Here is a 14,171-nt window from a genome sequence, read left to right on the forward strand (position 1 = left end):
GTCTCACTCTCTCTCTAACACAAACACACATATCAACTGCTTGTCTTGTTTTCTCTTTCCAATAACCAGGGCTATGGTACATTACCCATCTGTATGGCCAAGACTCACCTGTCCCTGTCCCACATGCCTGACAAGAAGGGTGTGCCCACTGGATTTGTTTTGCCAATCAGAGATGTTCGTGCTAGCATTGGGGCTGGTTTCATCTACCCACTCGTGGGGACGGTACGTAACTATAGTCTGCAACAGTTAAGATCCTAGCTGATGCTTTTTCTTTGTGCCGTAAAGCTCACAGTCAGAGCTTTTGGAAAGTGACTGGATACACAAATCTGTGTATATGTGATAAACACATATACTGTAAACTACTGTTGAACAGTTAAAGAGTCAATGTCTCAGGAGCAGAAATAATGTGTAGAATCAAAATATATAGTGCCACTGCTTCTCTTGTAACGTTCTCCACCATAGCAGGCAACCGATTTCAGTGAAAATCTCCAAAAATCTCAGTGCACACTACCTGCTCCTCACCAAACATAGGACAGACCGGGTTAGAGACCAGCTGGTGAACATAGTGAAGTATTTAACAGCGAAAGAGCCAGATATTTCCCTCAGGAGTTGGCAGAGACCAAAAACAGAGCTAACAGGGGAGTAAATATTAAACTTACATTTATCAGATGGACACAAACACAACACCCAGAAGAATGATGATGTTTCTCTGGATGTGTAAGTAAGCAGCTGTTTGCAAACAAGTTCAACATATCAATTTAGAAAATGATGATATGTCAATGCCGTGTCCATTGCTTCTTTTCATTGCTCCCAAGTGGTCAGAAAAGAAAAACAGTTATTGTAGTTTTAAAATCAAATCTGGAACATGTTAGGCCTCACCCTGAGTGCTTAGTAAGTGTTTTGGCTGAGAACCAAAGATTGTTGCATTGTTGCACCACAGGGAGTCATAGAGAAGTGTTTATGATGAACTTTTTTGAACGTTCTGACCCAGTGGACAGAGCCTCATGTGTGTTTTCTGTTTGTTTCAGTGGGTATGTGTTGAAACATTTTTGTCTCCGTAGCCTGGCCTCCAAGAGTCAGGCAGTTATGAATTACTATTTACTGCACAAGACATTTAATCAAATTTCATAACCTGGCTCTCTTCCTTTTTTCCTTGTCACTTTAACACCTAGCTCAAACACTGAGCTCACTTTGATCTCTCAGCATTGTGGAGAGGAATTAAGTTCAACTATACTAATTAATTGAACTAATTAAAAGCCCAATCTGTGCTTTTGGGTAACTGCAGATATTTTATGTTGGAGTTGTCGTTTGTTGCTGTGAGGTTTAGTCACACATTTTCATTTTTCTGTCCTTTAAGTGAATCTAGAGAGCTATGGCATAGTAGAAACTAAATGTTTATGTCTCCTGGTCCTAACAGCTCTGCTGCCATCTTCCCACATGGGATCATGCAGGTGCTGCATCCATTTCTCCTCATCCTTCTTCCTTCCCCTGAGTTTGTCCCTCAACAAAGTTTATATGTGCTTTTCCTGCCAGCTGTATTACTGAGCTGGTTAGAGGAGAGCTGGGCTGGTTGGAGCCTCGTGGTTGATGATGGGCCGGGCAGGAAGGAGGCAGCTTCCTGAGCGTTTTGCCTCCTGCTGTTTCACCAGTATGCCCTGAGGGATGGGCTTTGATACGCTCAGGCAGAGGTGTCAAACACCGGGCATGCTGGGAAGGCATGGCAGTGTCTTGGTGTGGCGTCTGACCAGTCTCCCCACCTTGCCTTTGATCTGCTGTGGCCCGCGGAGCCACTGGCACGCTGACAACCCTTGAACTGTGACTCCTGACCCAAAGGAAGTCTCCAAATTGTTCTTTGAACTCTTTGGCTCCCAGACTGATCCATAGATTGGATTTTTTAAGTTACAGAAAGCTAAAGTTCAAGCCCGCCTCCAGGTCTGTCTCTTTAGAATACTTGTTTGGTTAAATGACAAGCTTCTTAAAATTAGGTAGTAAATGCCTACTCGAATCTGGACGGAGAACCCCTGTATTATTTTTCAGATTGTTAGTAAGGCTGTTGAAAGAACACCTCTGGGAGAAAATGCGTTGGGCAGTGCAAGTGGAATGGATGCTAGCATGTAAAGGCCCAGACATACCAAACCAACATCAAAGAACTAGTGGCAATGAAAGCCAAGTGTTGCATCACCTCACATTACCTGTGTCCGGCCAGAAGGTCGACACACTGCAAAGACTACAGCCAACAGCCAACTAGCATATATGTTCTGCGGCTGTGTGAGAGGAAATAACAGCACAGGCAGCAGCAGTCTGTATTCATCATTCAAAAATGGCAACTAGAAGTCCAACAGGAAGAATCCAGGATATTTACCATCAATTACAAACCGTTTCTGCTAAAGAGCTCAATGGCTCAAAAGATCACCCTAAAAGATAATTAAATAAAGTGAATCTTGCTTAATATGACAAGTATGTTTTGATGTCACTCCCTCTTGACATGGGCAATTTGTTTGCTCTCCTCACTTCTGTTTCTCTTCTTGTGCTCTGAGCTGGACTGTCAGAGTGATTTCACACACCAACATACTCAGCTAGCTCTGACGCAGATTCAACATGCTGAATTGGCCATAAAACAGTCAATAAGGGCCAGGGTGTGCAGGACACGTCAAACACTAGGACAACAGAGGCTCACCAGTGGGCCAACACTGACCAGTGGCCGACTGTTGGCTTGATGTGGCAGGGCCTTAAAGGGGCAGCCCAGTTGCCAGAATAAATTTTGCATTGTATGTTTCTGCAAACCATGGATGTGTAACATTTGTATGATATTATGTAGTGGGCATGTTAAAAGTTAACATTTCAATAACACTGTGGTTAACGTGTGGTTTTGTTGAGGCACAAAAAACACATGGAAGAGATCATGTGGTGACTTAAAATCACTGTTTTTAGTGGCACAATCACAGCTGGAAATACCGCCAATGTCTCCAGAAAAACAACTGATTTTGTAGTTAGTTGGTATTAGGGGTGAGAATCTTTGGGCACCTCACGATTCGATTACGATTACGATTCAGAGGCTACGATTTGATTATAAAACGATTATTGATCCATCTTTAATTTATGTATATTGATGCACTTTTTCACAACACACATTTCTTTTTGTCTCACTGAATAAGCATTCAACACTTGCAATTTTTAAAAACAGTGCATTTGTAATAAGAAAGAGTTGAATTCATTTCCATTATATTTTATTAAACATATAAATGGAAATGCGTGCAAACTGTAAAGTTACAACTTCGTTGTACGGAAACCAAAGGTAACAACAGGTATCTTAAATCACAAGATAAAATGCGTAGTTGGAGTAACAAATGATTCGGTGGCGACAGACGTCCACGCATCACATATAACTGCGTTCCTACCTACCTGCCTTCAACAGTGAGGCCATGACTTCTGTTTTGATTTGATGGTAGAGTGTTGGTGAAATAGCGTCGGGATGGGATGGTGTATCTGGGCTCCAGTGTATGCAGCAGTGCTCGAAATCCCTGATTTTCCACGACAGAATAAGGACGCAAATCCTTGGCAATAAATGCCGCGATGGCCTTCATAATTCGCTTCGCCTTTTCAGATGAGGGTGGCAGCTTTCTAATTGCTTCCTCGATTGTTCTCTGGTCGGTAGCGCCACTAGTTGCCGCAGCAACAACAGCCTGCCATCTCCCTGACTCCTCCGTCAGGTGGAATCGAGTTACATGGCTTCTCATATTTGTTGTGTTGCCAAAGTATTTTATTTTAGCACGACACAGCTTACATATAACGTGGCTCTTGTCCAGTTCGCTTCCGCCGTCAACGTTGTAGAAGCCGAAGTATTTACACACATCTGCTTTTAAATTAGAAGAAGCTGTTCAGCTCTCACAGCGAGGTGGGTAGCGGTCAGCCATGTTTGTTTTCCTCTGTGCGCGTATCGGCGTCTGCTCCAGGTGCTCATCAGTGTCCCGGAGATGACACGTACCGCGCTTCTTAGTTCCGCATTATTTAGAACCTTCTGTATTTCTCTAATTAACAGATTTAAATAATCGAAATTTGGACGTTTGTGAATCGATTCAGATTCGTCCACGTCCGAATCGCGATGCATCTAAGAATCGGAAATTTCCCCCACCCCTAGTTGGTATCGATCTTTGGTCTGCAGTTTGGCATCTGTCTCCTGTAAGTGTCATACCATCCACCATCTTCTCCAGGTTCAGATGACAAAGTCAGCTCATATACATTTAATCGGAACTATGTCACTTTAAAAATGTTGATATTATACATATGAAACTCACAAATGTAACCTATCTAGTTTGCAGAAACGTACCAACATTTTCTTGTGGCTACTGGGCTGAAAGGGGCCAGGACTGACTATCTACGTGCTCTCATACAGTACAGGCCAAAAGTTTGGACACACCTTCTCATTCAATGCGTTTTCTTTATTTTCATGACTATTTACATTGTAGATTCTCACTGAAGGCATCAAAACTATGAATGAACACATGTGGAGTTATGTACTTAACAAAAAAAGGTGAAATAACTGAAAACATGTTTTATATTCTAGTTTCTTCAAAATAGCCACCCTTTGCTCTGATTACTGCTTTGCACACTCTTGGCATTCTCTCCATGAGCTTCAAGAGGTAGTCACCTGAAATGGTTTCCACTTCACAGGTGTGCCTTGTCAGGGTTAATTAGTGGAATTTCTTGCTTTATCAATGGGGTTGGGACCATCAGTTGTGTTGTGCAGAAGTCAGGTTAATACACAGCCGACAGCCCTATTGGACAACTGTTAAAATTCATATTATGGCAAGAACCAATCAGCTAACTAAAGAAAAACGAGTGGCCATCATTACTTTAAGAAATGAAGGTCAGTCAGTCCGGAAAATTGCAAAAACTTTAAATGTGTCCCCAAGTGGAGTCGCAAAAACCATCAAGCGCTACAACGAAACTGGCACACATGAGGACCGACCCAGGAAAGGAAGACCAAGAGTCACCTCTGCTTCTGAGGATAAGTTCATCCGAGTCACCAGCCTCAGAAATGGCAAGTTAACAGCAGCTCAGATCAGAGACCAGATGAATGCCACACAGAGTTCTAGCAGCAGACCCATCTCTAGAACAACTGTTAAGAGGAGACTGCGCGAATCAGGCCTTCATGGTCAAATAGCTGCTAGGAAACCACTGCTAAGGAGAGGCAACAAGCAGAAGAGATTTGTTTGGGCCAAGAAACACAAGGAATGGACATTAGACCAGTGGAAATCTGTGCTTTGGTCTGATGAGTCCAAATTTGAGATCTTTGGTTCCAACCGCCGTGTCTTTGTGAGACGCAGAAAAGGTGAACGGATGGATTCCACATGCCTGGTTCCCACTGTGAAGCATGGAGGAGGAGGTGTGATGGTGTGGGGGTGTTTTGCTGGTGACACTGTTGGGGATTTATTCAAAATTGAAGGCACACTGAACCAGCATGGCTACCACAGCATCCTGCAGCGACATGCCATCCCATCCGGTTTGCGTTTAGTTGGACGATCATTTATTTTTCAACAGGACAATGACCCCAAACACACCTCCAGGCTGTGTAAGGGCTATTTGACCAAGAAGGAGAGTGATGGAGTGCTGCGGCAGATGACCTGGCCTCCACAGTCACCGGACCTGAACCCAATCAAGATGGTTTGGGGTGAGCTGGACCGCAGAGTGAAGGCAAAGGGGCCAACGAGTGCTAAACACCTCTGGGAACTCCTTCAAGACTGTTGTAAAACCATTTCAGGTGACTACCTCTTGAAGCTCATGGAGAGAATGCCAAGAGTGTGCAAAGCAGTAATCAGAGCAAAGGGTGGCTATTTTGAAGAAACTAGAATATAAAACATGTTTTCAGTTATTTCACCTTTTTTTGTTAAGTACATAACTCCACATGTGTTCATTCATAGTTTTGATGCCTTCAGTGAGAATCTACAATGTAAATAGTCATGAAAATAAAGAAAACACATTGAATGAGAAGGTGTGTCCAAACTTTTGGCCTGTACTGTATCTCAACTATAACATGAACATAAGGTGTATTGTGTTCCTTTTTTAACATGGCAACCATTGCTGTTTCATTATAAATGCATCTTTTACATTTTTTATAACAATGAAACCTGACAAAACATTCACAAACCCTCATGTCAATCGAGTGACTCCAAGAGGCAGAAAGATCTCACCAACAAAACTCCTAAGGCGGTGAGGGTGTGAGTGAGTGTGAGAGGAGGGGGACATTCAGAGGGAGGTTAAGGGTCTTTACAGGGTAAAGAATCAGGAAGGGGCTGATGTCATTCTGCAGATATGTGAGGGAGGGGTCGCAGGCAGAACAATAGATCTCTTTAGAGTTCATATCCCGTTAGGGCTGCCTACCCTGCACCATTAAACCCACAAGTTCAGATTTATAGAAACCCTCTCCATGGTTGCGTATCCATATGGTCAAACCTGTTAATGTTTAACAAGTTGTAGAGCAGTTAAAAGACCCTGATTACATCCATAAAAGAAAGCACACATGAGATGAAAGTAGACTTTAATTTACTTTTGCAAACTTTGGTGTGTTAATGAACCAACGACCAACCAGCTCAGTAAATCCAGGCATGTTTTATCTTTAAAATGAACTGTACTTCAACTGTAGTTTTACTTCAGTCACAGTAAAACTGATGGAGAGACTGATAAAGAAGTTACAGTACTGAAATTTGAAGCTTTCTCCCTGTGGATCAGCACTGCACTTGTATGAATGTGTTTTTGTCTAATGTGTGTGTGAGTGCTGAATGTTTATTTGGTCAAACTTAATTGATTATCATAGTTGGCAATTCATTTTCTCTTGATCGACTAATCGCTGCAGCTTTTCTTTGGGACTCAGATTAACTGTTTCAGTCATTTTTCAAGATAAAATGTCCAACATTTACTAGTTTCGGCTTCTTAAATGTAAGAATTACCTGCTTTTCTTTGTCATTTACAATGTTAACTGAAGAGTCTTTGGGCTTTGTTGCGATTGTTGTTTGGGCAAAAAAAGCAAACTGAAGATGTCCCTTTGGACTCTGGGAAGTTGTTAGGAGCATTTTTCACTATTTTCTGACATTTTAAAGACTAAACAATTAAGTGATTAATTGTGGAAATAATCATCAGATTAGGCAATAATGAAAACAGTCCTTACTTGCAGCCCTAGCCCTAAACAAGACTTCACAGACCACAGAGTAATTTGAGAGTCTGATGTTAACAACTTGTCACTGTGAAGTTCAAAGTGCTCCCTCAGGGAAGCAGCTCAGGCTCACAGGTGAGAGTTCAACCCAGACTCATGAACTCTTAAATCTCATTAGTACAACTCCAGCTTTTTACTCACTGGATCATGTCATTCATTAATTTTTCACGTAGTCTCACAGCTCACAGAATGCAGCTTCACGAGCTGAAAATACAGGCCAACACAAGTGGCATCCATTCAGCTTTTTATTAAATACTCACTCTCACACTTACTGTATTTTCAGCATTCACTTCCCTCTAATGCTCCATTAATCTTAAATGACACAATTTCATAATCTCCTCAATCCTCTTCTGTAGCCACTGTGCTGTTGTTGACCGAGACTCCTCTCCAGAGTCAGTGGGGGGTAGAAATCCAGCTACATTGTCTCCTCCAGGGTTTCCCCTGACAAAGACTCATTGTGTTTGGGCATAATAGAGGGACTTATTTGGCTGAGTGGAGTTTCCAACTTTAGCCACGGAGTGTTGTGTGTTTTTGCGAGTGCCAACTTGTTCTCAGGCTGGCGAGGAGGACCAGCAGAACAGCGCATCCTTTGTTGCTTTCAAAACCCTGACAGTTAGTCTTTACATTATAGCATCTTTTGATATTTAAATGTGCAGCCTGGAACTTTATAGCAAGAAAAAGCTGAGATAATTTTGAGAATCAAATTATATTGAAGCATTTAATTCAATTCTTTGAGTTTGGAAGTTTGGAAGTTTTGAAGTGTATCCTTCTGTGATGTGAGGGTCATAGTCCACATCGGTTTCACTAAGTGGAGGTGAAACAGAGGGGTCTTGGTGAGGGGTGATGGGAGATTCTTCTTTATATAGCCCGTCTTTATTTAGGATGGTAAGACGGGTGCATTGTCGTGCTTTCTGACCACATTTTATGGTAAATATAGCTCATTTCTGTGGAAGCAAGCCCTGTGTGAAATGCAATCATTATTCCCTTCTTTCCTGTTTATCAGTCAGCTGATTGTTGTTATTGAGGGCATTTTAGATGACTCACAAGAAATGATCTTCAAGTTGTATTACCCTTTAAAGATCTTGAAACAATCGACTCAGTTGACAATTGTAATTCACTGTTCACCACCCTGAGTCACTCATCTGTGTCTTAGCTCAAGTTGGTCCAGAACGTGGCTGCTAGACTTCTAACTAATTCACAACGTAGGATACACATTTCACCAGTGATGGTTCCTGCGGATCCTTACAAAGTCTTAAAAGGCATTGATTTAATTTGTCTAAATATAAAGCCTGAATTGGTATTCATAATAAAAATGCTTAGACATGGGAAGAAGGATTTTATGAATTGCTTTTTTCCCCGATGTTGCATTGTTAAATCTTGAACTAATTTGTCTTTGTCCATCTTTTTAATTTTGGTTATTTTGAAATAATTCTTAAATCTAATTTTGAGGGGCATTAAAAAATCTTAAAACTAACCTGTCTTAAGCTGTAGAAACCCTCTACTTTTTTTACCCTTAGAGTGCAGAACTGATTTTAAAATGATTTAAAACACCTATAAAGCACTGTACCAGCCGCCCCAACTTCATACTTCTGAATTATTATGTCCGCTAGCTACGGTAAGATCACTAAGGTCTACTGACCAAAGCCTTCTGGGTGTCCCGAAATCAAGGCTGACACCAAAGGGGACTTTTGTAGTAACGTTAGTGGCTTCCACCCCCTTGAATCATTTTCCCTTGTAAAAAAAATGAAGAGACAAGTCAATTCTTTTAAGATGCTGTTAAAAACTGGCCTGTTATGTAAGCACTTTGTCCTGTAACAGGTGTTTGCCTTCTGTGTATTTTTGATTGTTTGCTATGTACAGCAGCTTGTTAACTCTACTTTCAAAAGGCGTTTTACAAATAACTTACTCAAGACTCAACAGTAAGGCTTACCTGATTGCCCAGGGCAAGTAAAATGCCACATGAGGCTAGTAAATCGAACAACTCAGTTGTGCGTTCGGGCAGGGACGATGGAAAATGTGTTTGGGATGAACAGAGATCTTCCCCGGGGGAGGTTATGCAAGAATGTTTGTTGCTTTGCTTCTCTGACACACTGTGTCCTCATTCTGATTTATTAAATGAATTAATGATTAAACAAGACAATTAACTTTTGTCTTTGTTGCTATTTGATAACTGCAAATAGATAAAACAATTTGAATAGGATGAGCAGTATAATCGTTTTTATTTACGAGGGATGACTTCTTGTTTTTATTTCAATCAGATTATCAACAAAGGAAGACTTTAGCGATTAGACCCACCAGTGTGAAGGATTCCTCATTATATGTACGCTCATAAAGACTGGACAAGATTTCTCCATGTCTAGATGTTTGTGGTGATGTAAAGCCAGCAGGTAGATGATGGAGATGGAGAAGAAATAGCAGAAATGTGTAATTTTTCCTTAGAAGACACACAAACATAACATGGGAGAAAACATGTTTCTTAATTAACTTTCGCCAAAGCCTCATGACAAACACATCTATTAATATTCTATCTGTAATGTTCGAAAATTGTGATGTCACAGCTAAAAGGAGCCCAAGAAATGATGTAATCCTTCTGCTGTCATTGTTCTTAATGCATCCATTAGAATAAAAGGTGATGCATTGATTTTGAATTCCTTTAAACCTGCTCATAGTCTGAGTCATCTGTGGTTAAAGCTCTATCGATGGACGTGCTCAGAGCAGTGTCGTGTAACAGCGGTCACTGTTGACATCAGACCCTCCAACAATGAGAGTGAGCAGTTAGCATCCGCTCTGTCACGTTATGTAAGCATGTACTCCTCATTTCGTCCCCTCGTTTACTTGCAGAGCTGCGCTTCCTCAGACAGGAAATTGGCCAGTCACTTCCTCCTGTCTCATTCCCGCTAATGGGCCCATAAAACTGGGCCCTGGATCAGAAGGAAGGAGGCACGCAAAGAATGTTGCTCCCTGTCTAATGAGCGAGATAATTTACTTTTCAGCTTGGATGGGAATTGTACCGCGCTGCCAACCATTTCCTTCCCTTTATCTGCCATACAACAGACACCGGAGCTGCACATTTATTGACTGTAAATTTTGGATTCAGATTAGTTTTTGGCACCTGAACCAAAAAGGCTTCAATTACACTGTTAACCAGGGCAGCCCTACAGAAGCTTCATGTTGTAAAATGTCTATAATTCACCTTTTTTGATTCTTTCACTAATTCAGATATGAAGATGCAGCTTCTTTTAGCTGCTTATTGGACAATCCAAAACTCAATGAGAGTCCACACCCCTTCCTTCTGTCTGTAGTCTTGGTCCATCATAGTGATAGTCAGTAAAGGACCACTACGACTTTATACATTGCCTTCTAACTTTGTCTCATTTCTGTAAGGTAGCCTTTTGTCATCTATATTTTGACAACAGTGCGAACAAAGCCACCATTGTCTATGCCTCAGTTCATCACTGCTAAAGTGGAGGTTGTCAACACATTGATCATCTCTGTGCCCAGAGTTAAATGAGTCTAGATTATAGTCATTGAGCCAGAAGGGGCTGATCTCAGTCTGTCTCATTTACCCGAGGTTTTATACCAAGTTTCCAGGATTGTCTTGTAGAGGTGTAGAACAGCTGTGTTGTGGCAAGGGCTTTAATATGAGGTCTTAGTTATTACATAGATTGTAATTTTGCTGTCTTTGTTGGTGTTGGGTTTTTTTTTTTATGAGAATATATGAACCAACTGCTGTATTTGTTCCTCAGTGAGGTCCATTCATTAAGTGATGCTGAAATGCCCTGTTTCAGTTCACCTGTGAGTTTAAAGGTCCAGTTTGTAGGATTTAGGGCCATCTATTGGCAGAAATGATTCCTAATAAAAAGTAGTATAAAAAGTCAATTGTACGCCTTTCTTTTTAGAGTCCTTGATTACAGACGTCTTGGTGTGAAGATGCTATTTTAATTTCTAGGTGTCTTTGTTTAACAGTAGAGATATATATTAAAGAATGATGCTGCACAAGAAGGATCTGTAAAATGTGATCATCTAAAGATTTGCTGATGTGGAGAAGACATTTTGTCCATGTGTGCTTTTTATGCTTCCACGCTGTCTCATTCTCGTGACTGATATCTAATGAACGTCATGAGGGAATTTCCTCGAATTAAGCACAAACATCCACTTGGACTTAGTGATGAACTGATTAGAATTTGGTGGTCGGATGTCACAGTGACCTCATAAAACATGTGTTTTTTGCTATAACTCAAGAATTCATGCACTTAAACAAATTTCACATCAGTGGAGTGATTTTATGTCCAAAAGGTCAAAGGTCAACTTCACTGTGACATTATAATGTTCTGCAAAAACACTCTTATGGCCGTCTTTTCTACTGTCACACTGACCAGACTTGATTGTTTTAATTGGACCCAACAACCTGAAACAATAGCCACATTAAAAACATGAATCAGTTTGACAAAGAAAAGGATTACAGCTTGATTTTGACTGTCATGAGTAATTCTCCTGTCACTCTTCCTGCCAGTAAAGTTCTCTTCCTGTGTCTTTGTTGTGTGTCCCTCAGATGAGCACTATGCCCGGCCTGCCAACACGGCCCTGTTTCTACGACATTGACCTTGACCCGGTCACAGAGGAGATCACTGGGCTCTTCTGAGCACGCTCCAGTTAAAGATACTTTCCCAGGTATCCTCCCATACACATCATCATAAAAGATTCCATAAAACAGACCGTTCCAGGCATCATCAAGGAGCATCCGTTGTATCATTATAAATATTTTACAAGCAGACATTGTCTATATAACTTGATGCACGAGACTTTATTTCCTCCCTGGAGTTTTTATTTTACTACCTTATTCACTCAGAGCCAAAGCTCCACTCTGTGAGGCTACACTCTGATCTCACTTATACACACTGAAAATCATCATCCTGTTTTTTTCTTTCTTCCCAGGCTGCCTGATCTGTTCTCAGGATCCATGCGTGCACCATCAAGCACATCTATTCTCTGCGTCTTTGACAGGAAATGATTCCTTACTTCCCAGCAACCCAAACTCTCCATATCACTGTTACATGTTCTGAATGAAAAGAAAGATTATCAGAGCATTTGCACATCTGTGTGATATGCCAAAGACGACCTCCTACAGCCATATCGTATAAATCATATGCTGTATGTTTAAGCTTTTGAGCTCTCTGCACGATGTCTTCTGTGTGTGTGAGTCAGTTTAAGCCTTAAATCCTTCTTAAATTTTACTTTTATGTTTGCTTGTTTCCTCTTTTGTGAAAAGGAAGTTACACAAATGTCTTATAACAGTGCTGCATTTATACATGTCTTAAGCTTTTTAATTGAAATGGGGGTAGTGTGTGTATTTATTAACTAAATTGCTGTTGTACGCACAAAAAGCCATTCTGCTGTTTATGTAGCGTGTATTATTCTAACCTGCTCGATGCTGCTGAATGTCCAAGCTGTTGCACTGCCTGAGTGAAATCACTACAAGTCATGAGGTCAAAGCCAATTCTGAGATATTGTCAAAGTATTACATTTCATGTGATGAGAAAGCCAAATATCCAGCCTGAGATTGGTAGCAAAGGGGATGCATCTTAAAGGCTATTGATCAGGCCATTAAAGTAACTTTATATATGATTTGTATTAATGCTTTATTTCATACAGGTTTACAATTTTTTATGATGTTAGTGGAGGTTGTCTTAGTTTTAGGCCTCCTGCTGAATGTAACTCTGCTCTTTCTTCATCAAATGGCCATGTTTTGATTATTATTATCAAAATGTGATTAACATCCATCCATCACTTCATGATGGGTTGATTAAAAAGCCAAATCACAATGACACGGTTGGTCCAACTTAAGTGATTGTTTAAGTTTTATTGTACAAAATCCAACCCAAAATTCATGCAACTCAGTGTGGAACTAACACAAACTTGCTCTGGAAACAAATTCAACATTGTTCTCATTTACGACAGTATGTTAAACATTTTGGTTCTCAGAGGTCAAACATTGTTCGCCTTTCAATTAAATCTTTATTTACTCCTAAACTGTGTGTTTGTGTTTTCACACCCAGCAGCTGACTTGTGGCTCAACCCATCTGTTGTTTGGACACATGCGCTCTTTTCCTGTTGTCCTGTGGTTCTCCACAGAGATGCTCCAAAACAAAAGTGTTTCTGTTTCAAATAATTAAAAAAAAAAAAAAGCATTCTCTTTCTCTCTCACTCCAGTCACATATTCTCCATCATTCTCTTCTGTTTTTCTTCCCGAGTGTAGCTCTGCTCCTACAGGGTGTTGGAGGCGCGCCAGAAAGCTAACAGTCTGGGCCCCCAGCAGCATCCCAGGGTGCAGCATCTGTCATTATGAGGTGTTTGGGTTTGCAACATGCAGCCAACATACAGTACAAGTGTGCACATGTGTGTGCCTGTCATAGTTGGCATTCCGCACCTGCTAAGTCTGTTATTCTGTGTTCACTAGGCAGGATCTGGCACTTAAACTACAGCCGAGGCTGCAGGAATGCTCTTATTTATACAGTAGTGCTCCAACGGCATATTTAGTGTGTGCGTGAGTGTGTGTATGAGATAGATTGAACCCTTTTGTTTTGAGCTGACGACAGATTTGAAGACCTGGTGTTGATGAGGAGGGAGCTCCGTCATTGCTTTGTAATGTGCTGGAAAATCCCTGTTTTGTCATGTTGGAGTTGTTTATGTGGAGCTTCTGACTCGTTCTGCTGAAGCCTCCAGTTGTTTGAGCTCTCATCTTTTAGTACTCATATTTAAAAGGCTGGCAAATTTCAGTACCAAGGACAGGTCCCTTTGAATGCCTGTGAGAATGTAACTCAAATAGTTGTTGGAAAATGGCTCAAATAATCCAAGGCTTGATTACCAGTCGGGCAAAGCAGGCAGCTGCCCCCAGGCCTCAGACCTCTACGGGCCCAAAAAGTCTCAGATTCACTGTGTGACAGTTGCCTCTTGTTAATTT

General features: G+C 41.1%; 1 protein-coding gene across 1 annotated transcript in view; it reads left to right on the top strand.

The window, feature by feature from the left end:
* mthfd1l (methylenetetrahydrofolate dehydrogenase (NADP+ dependent) 1 like) overlaps positions 1–13,240 on the top strand; it is a 50,832-nt gene extending 37,592 nt beyond the window's left edge. Inside the window, exons 26-28 of the mRNA XM_033647969.2 lie at positions 70–222; positions 11,763–11,881; positions 12,146–13,240. Coding sequence (XP_033503860.1) covers positions 70–222; positions 11,763–11,852 — 243 coding nt within the window. The 3' untranslated portion in view covers positions 11,853–11,881; positions 12,146–13,240. The remainder of the gene's footprint in view (positions 1–69; positions 223–11,762; positions 11,882–12,145) is intronic.
* Positions 13,241–14,171: the final 931 nt, after the last annotated feature.

This window comes from Epinephelus lanceolatus, chromosome 13 (genome assembly GCF_041903045.1).
Source record: "Epinephelus lanceolatus isolate andai-2023 chromosome 13, ASM4190304v1, whole genome shotgun sequence".
Classification (NCBI taxonomy): domain Eukaryota; kingdom Metazoa; phylum Chordata; class Actinopteri; order Perciformes; family Serranidae; genus Epinephelus; species Epinephelus lanceolatus.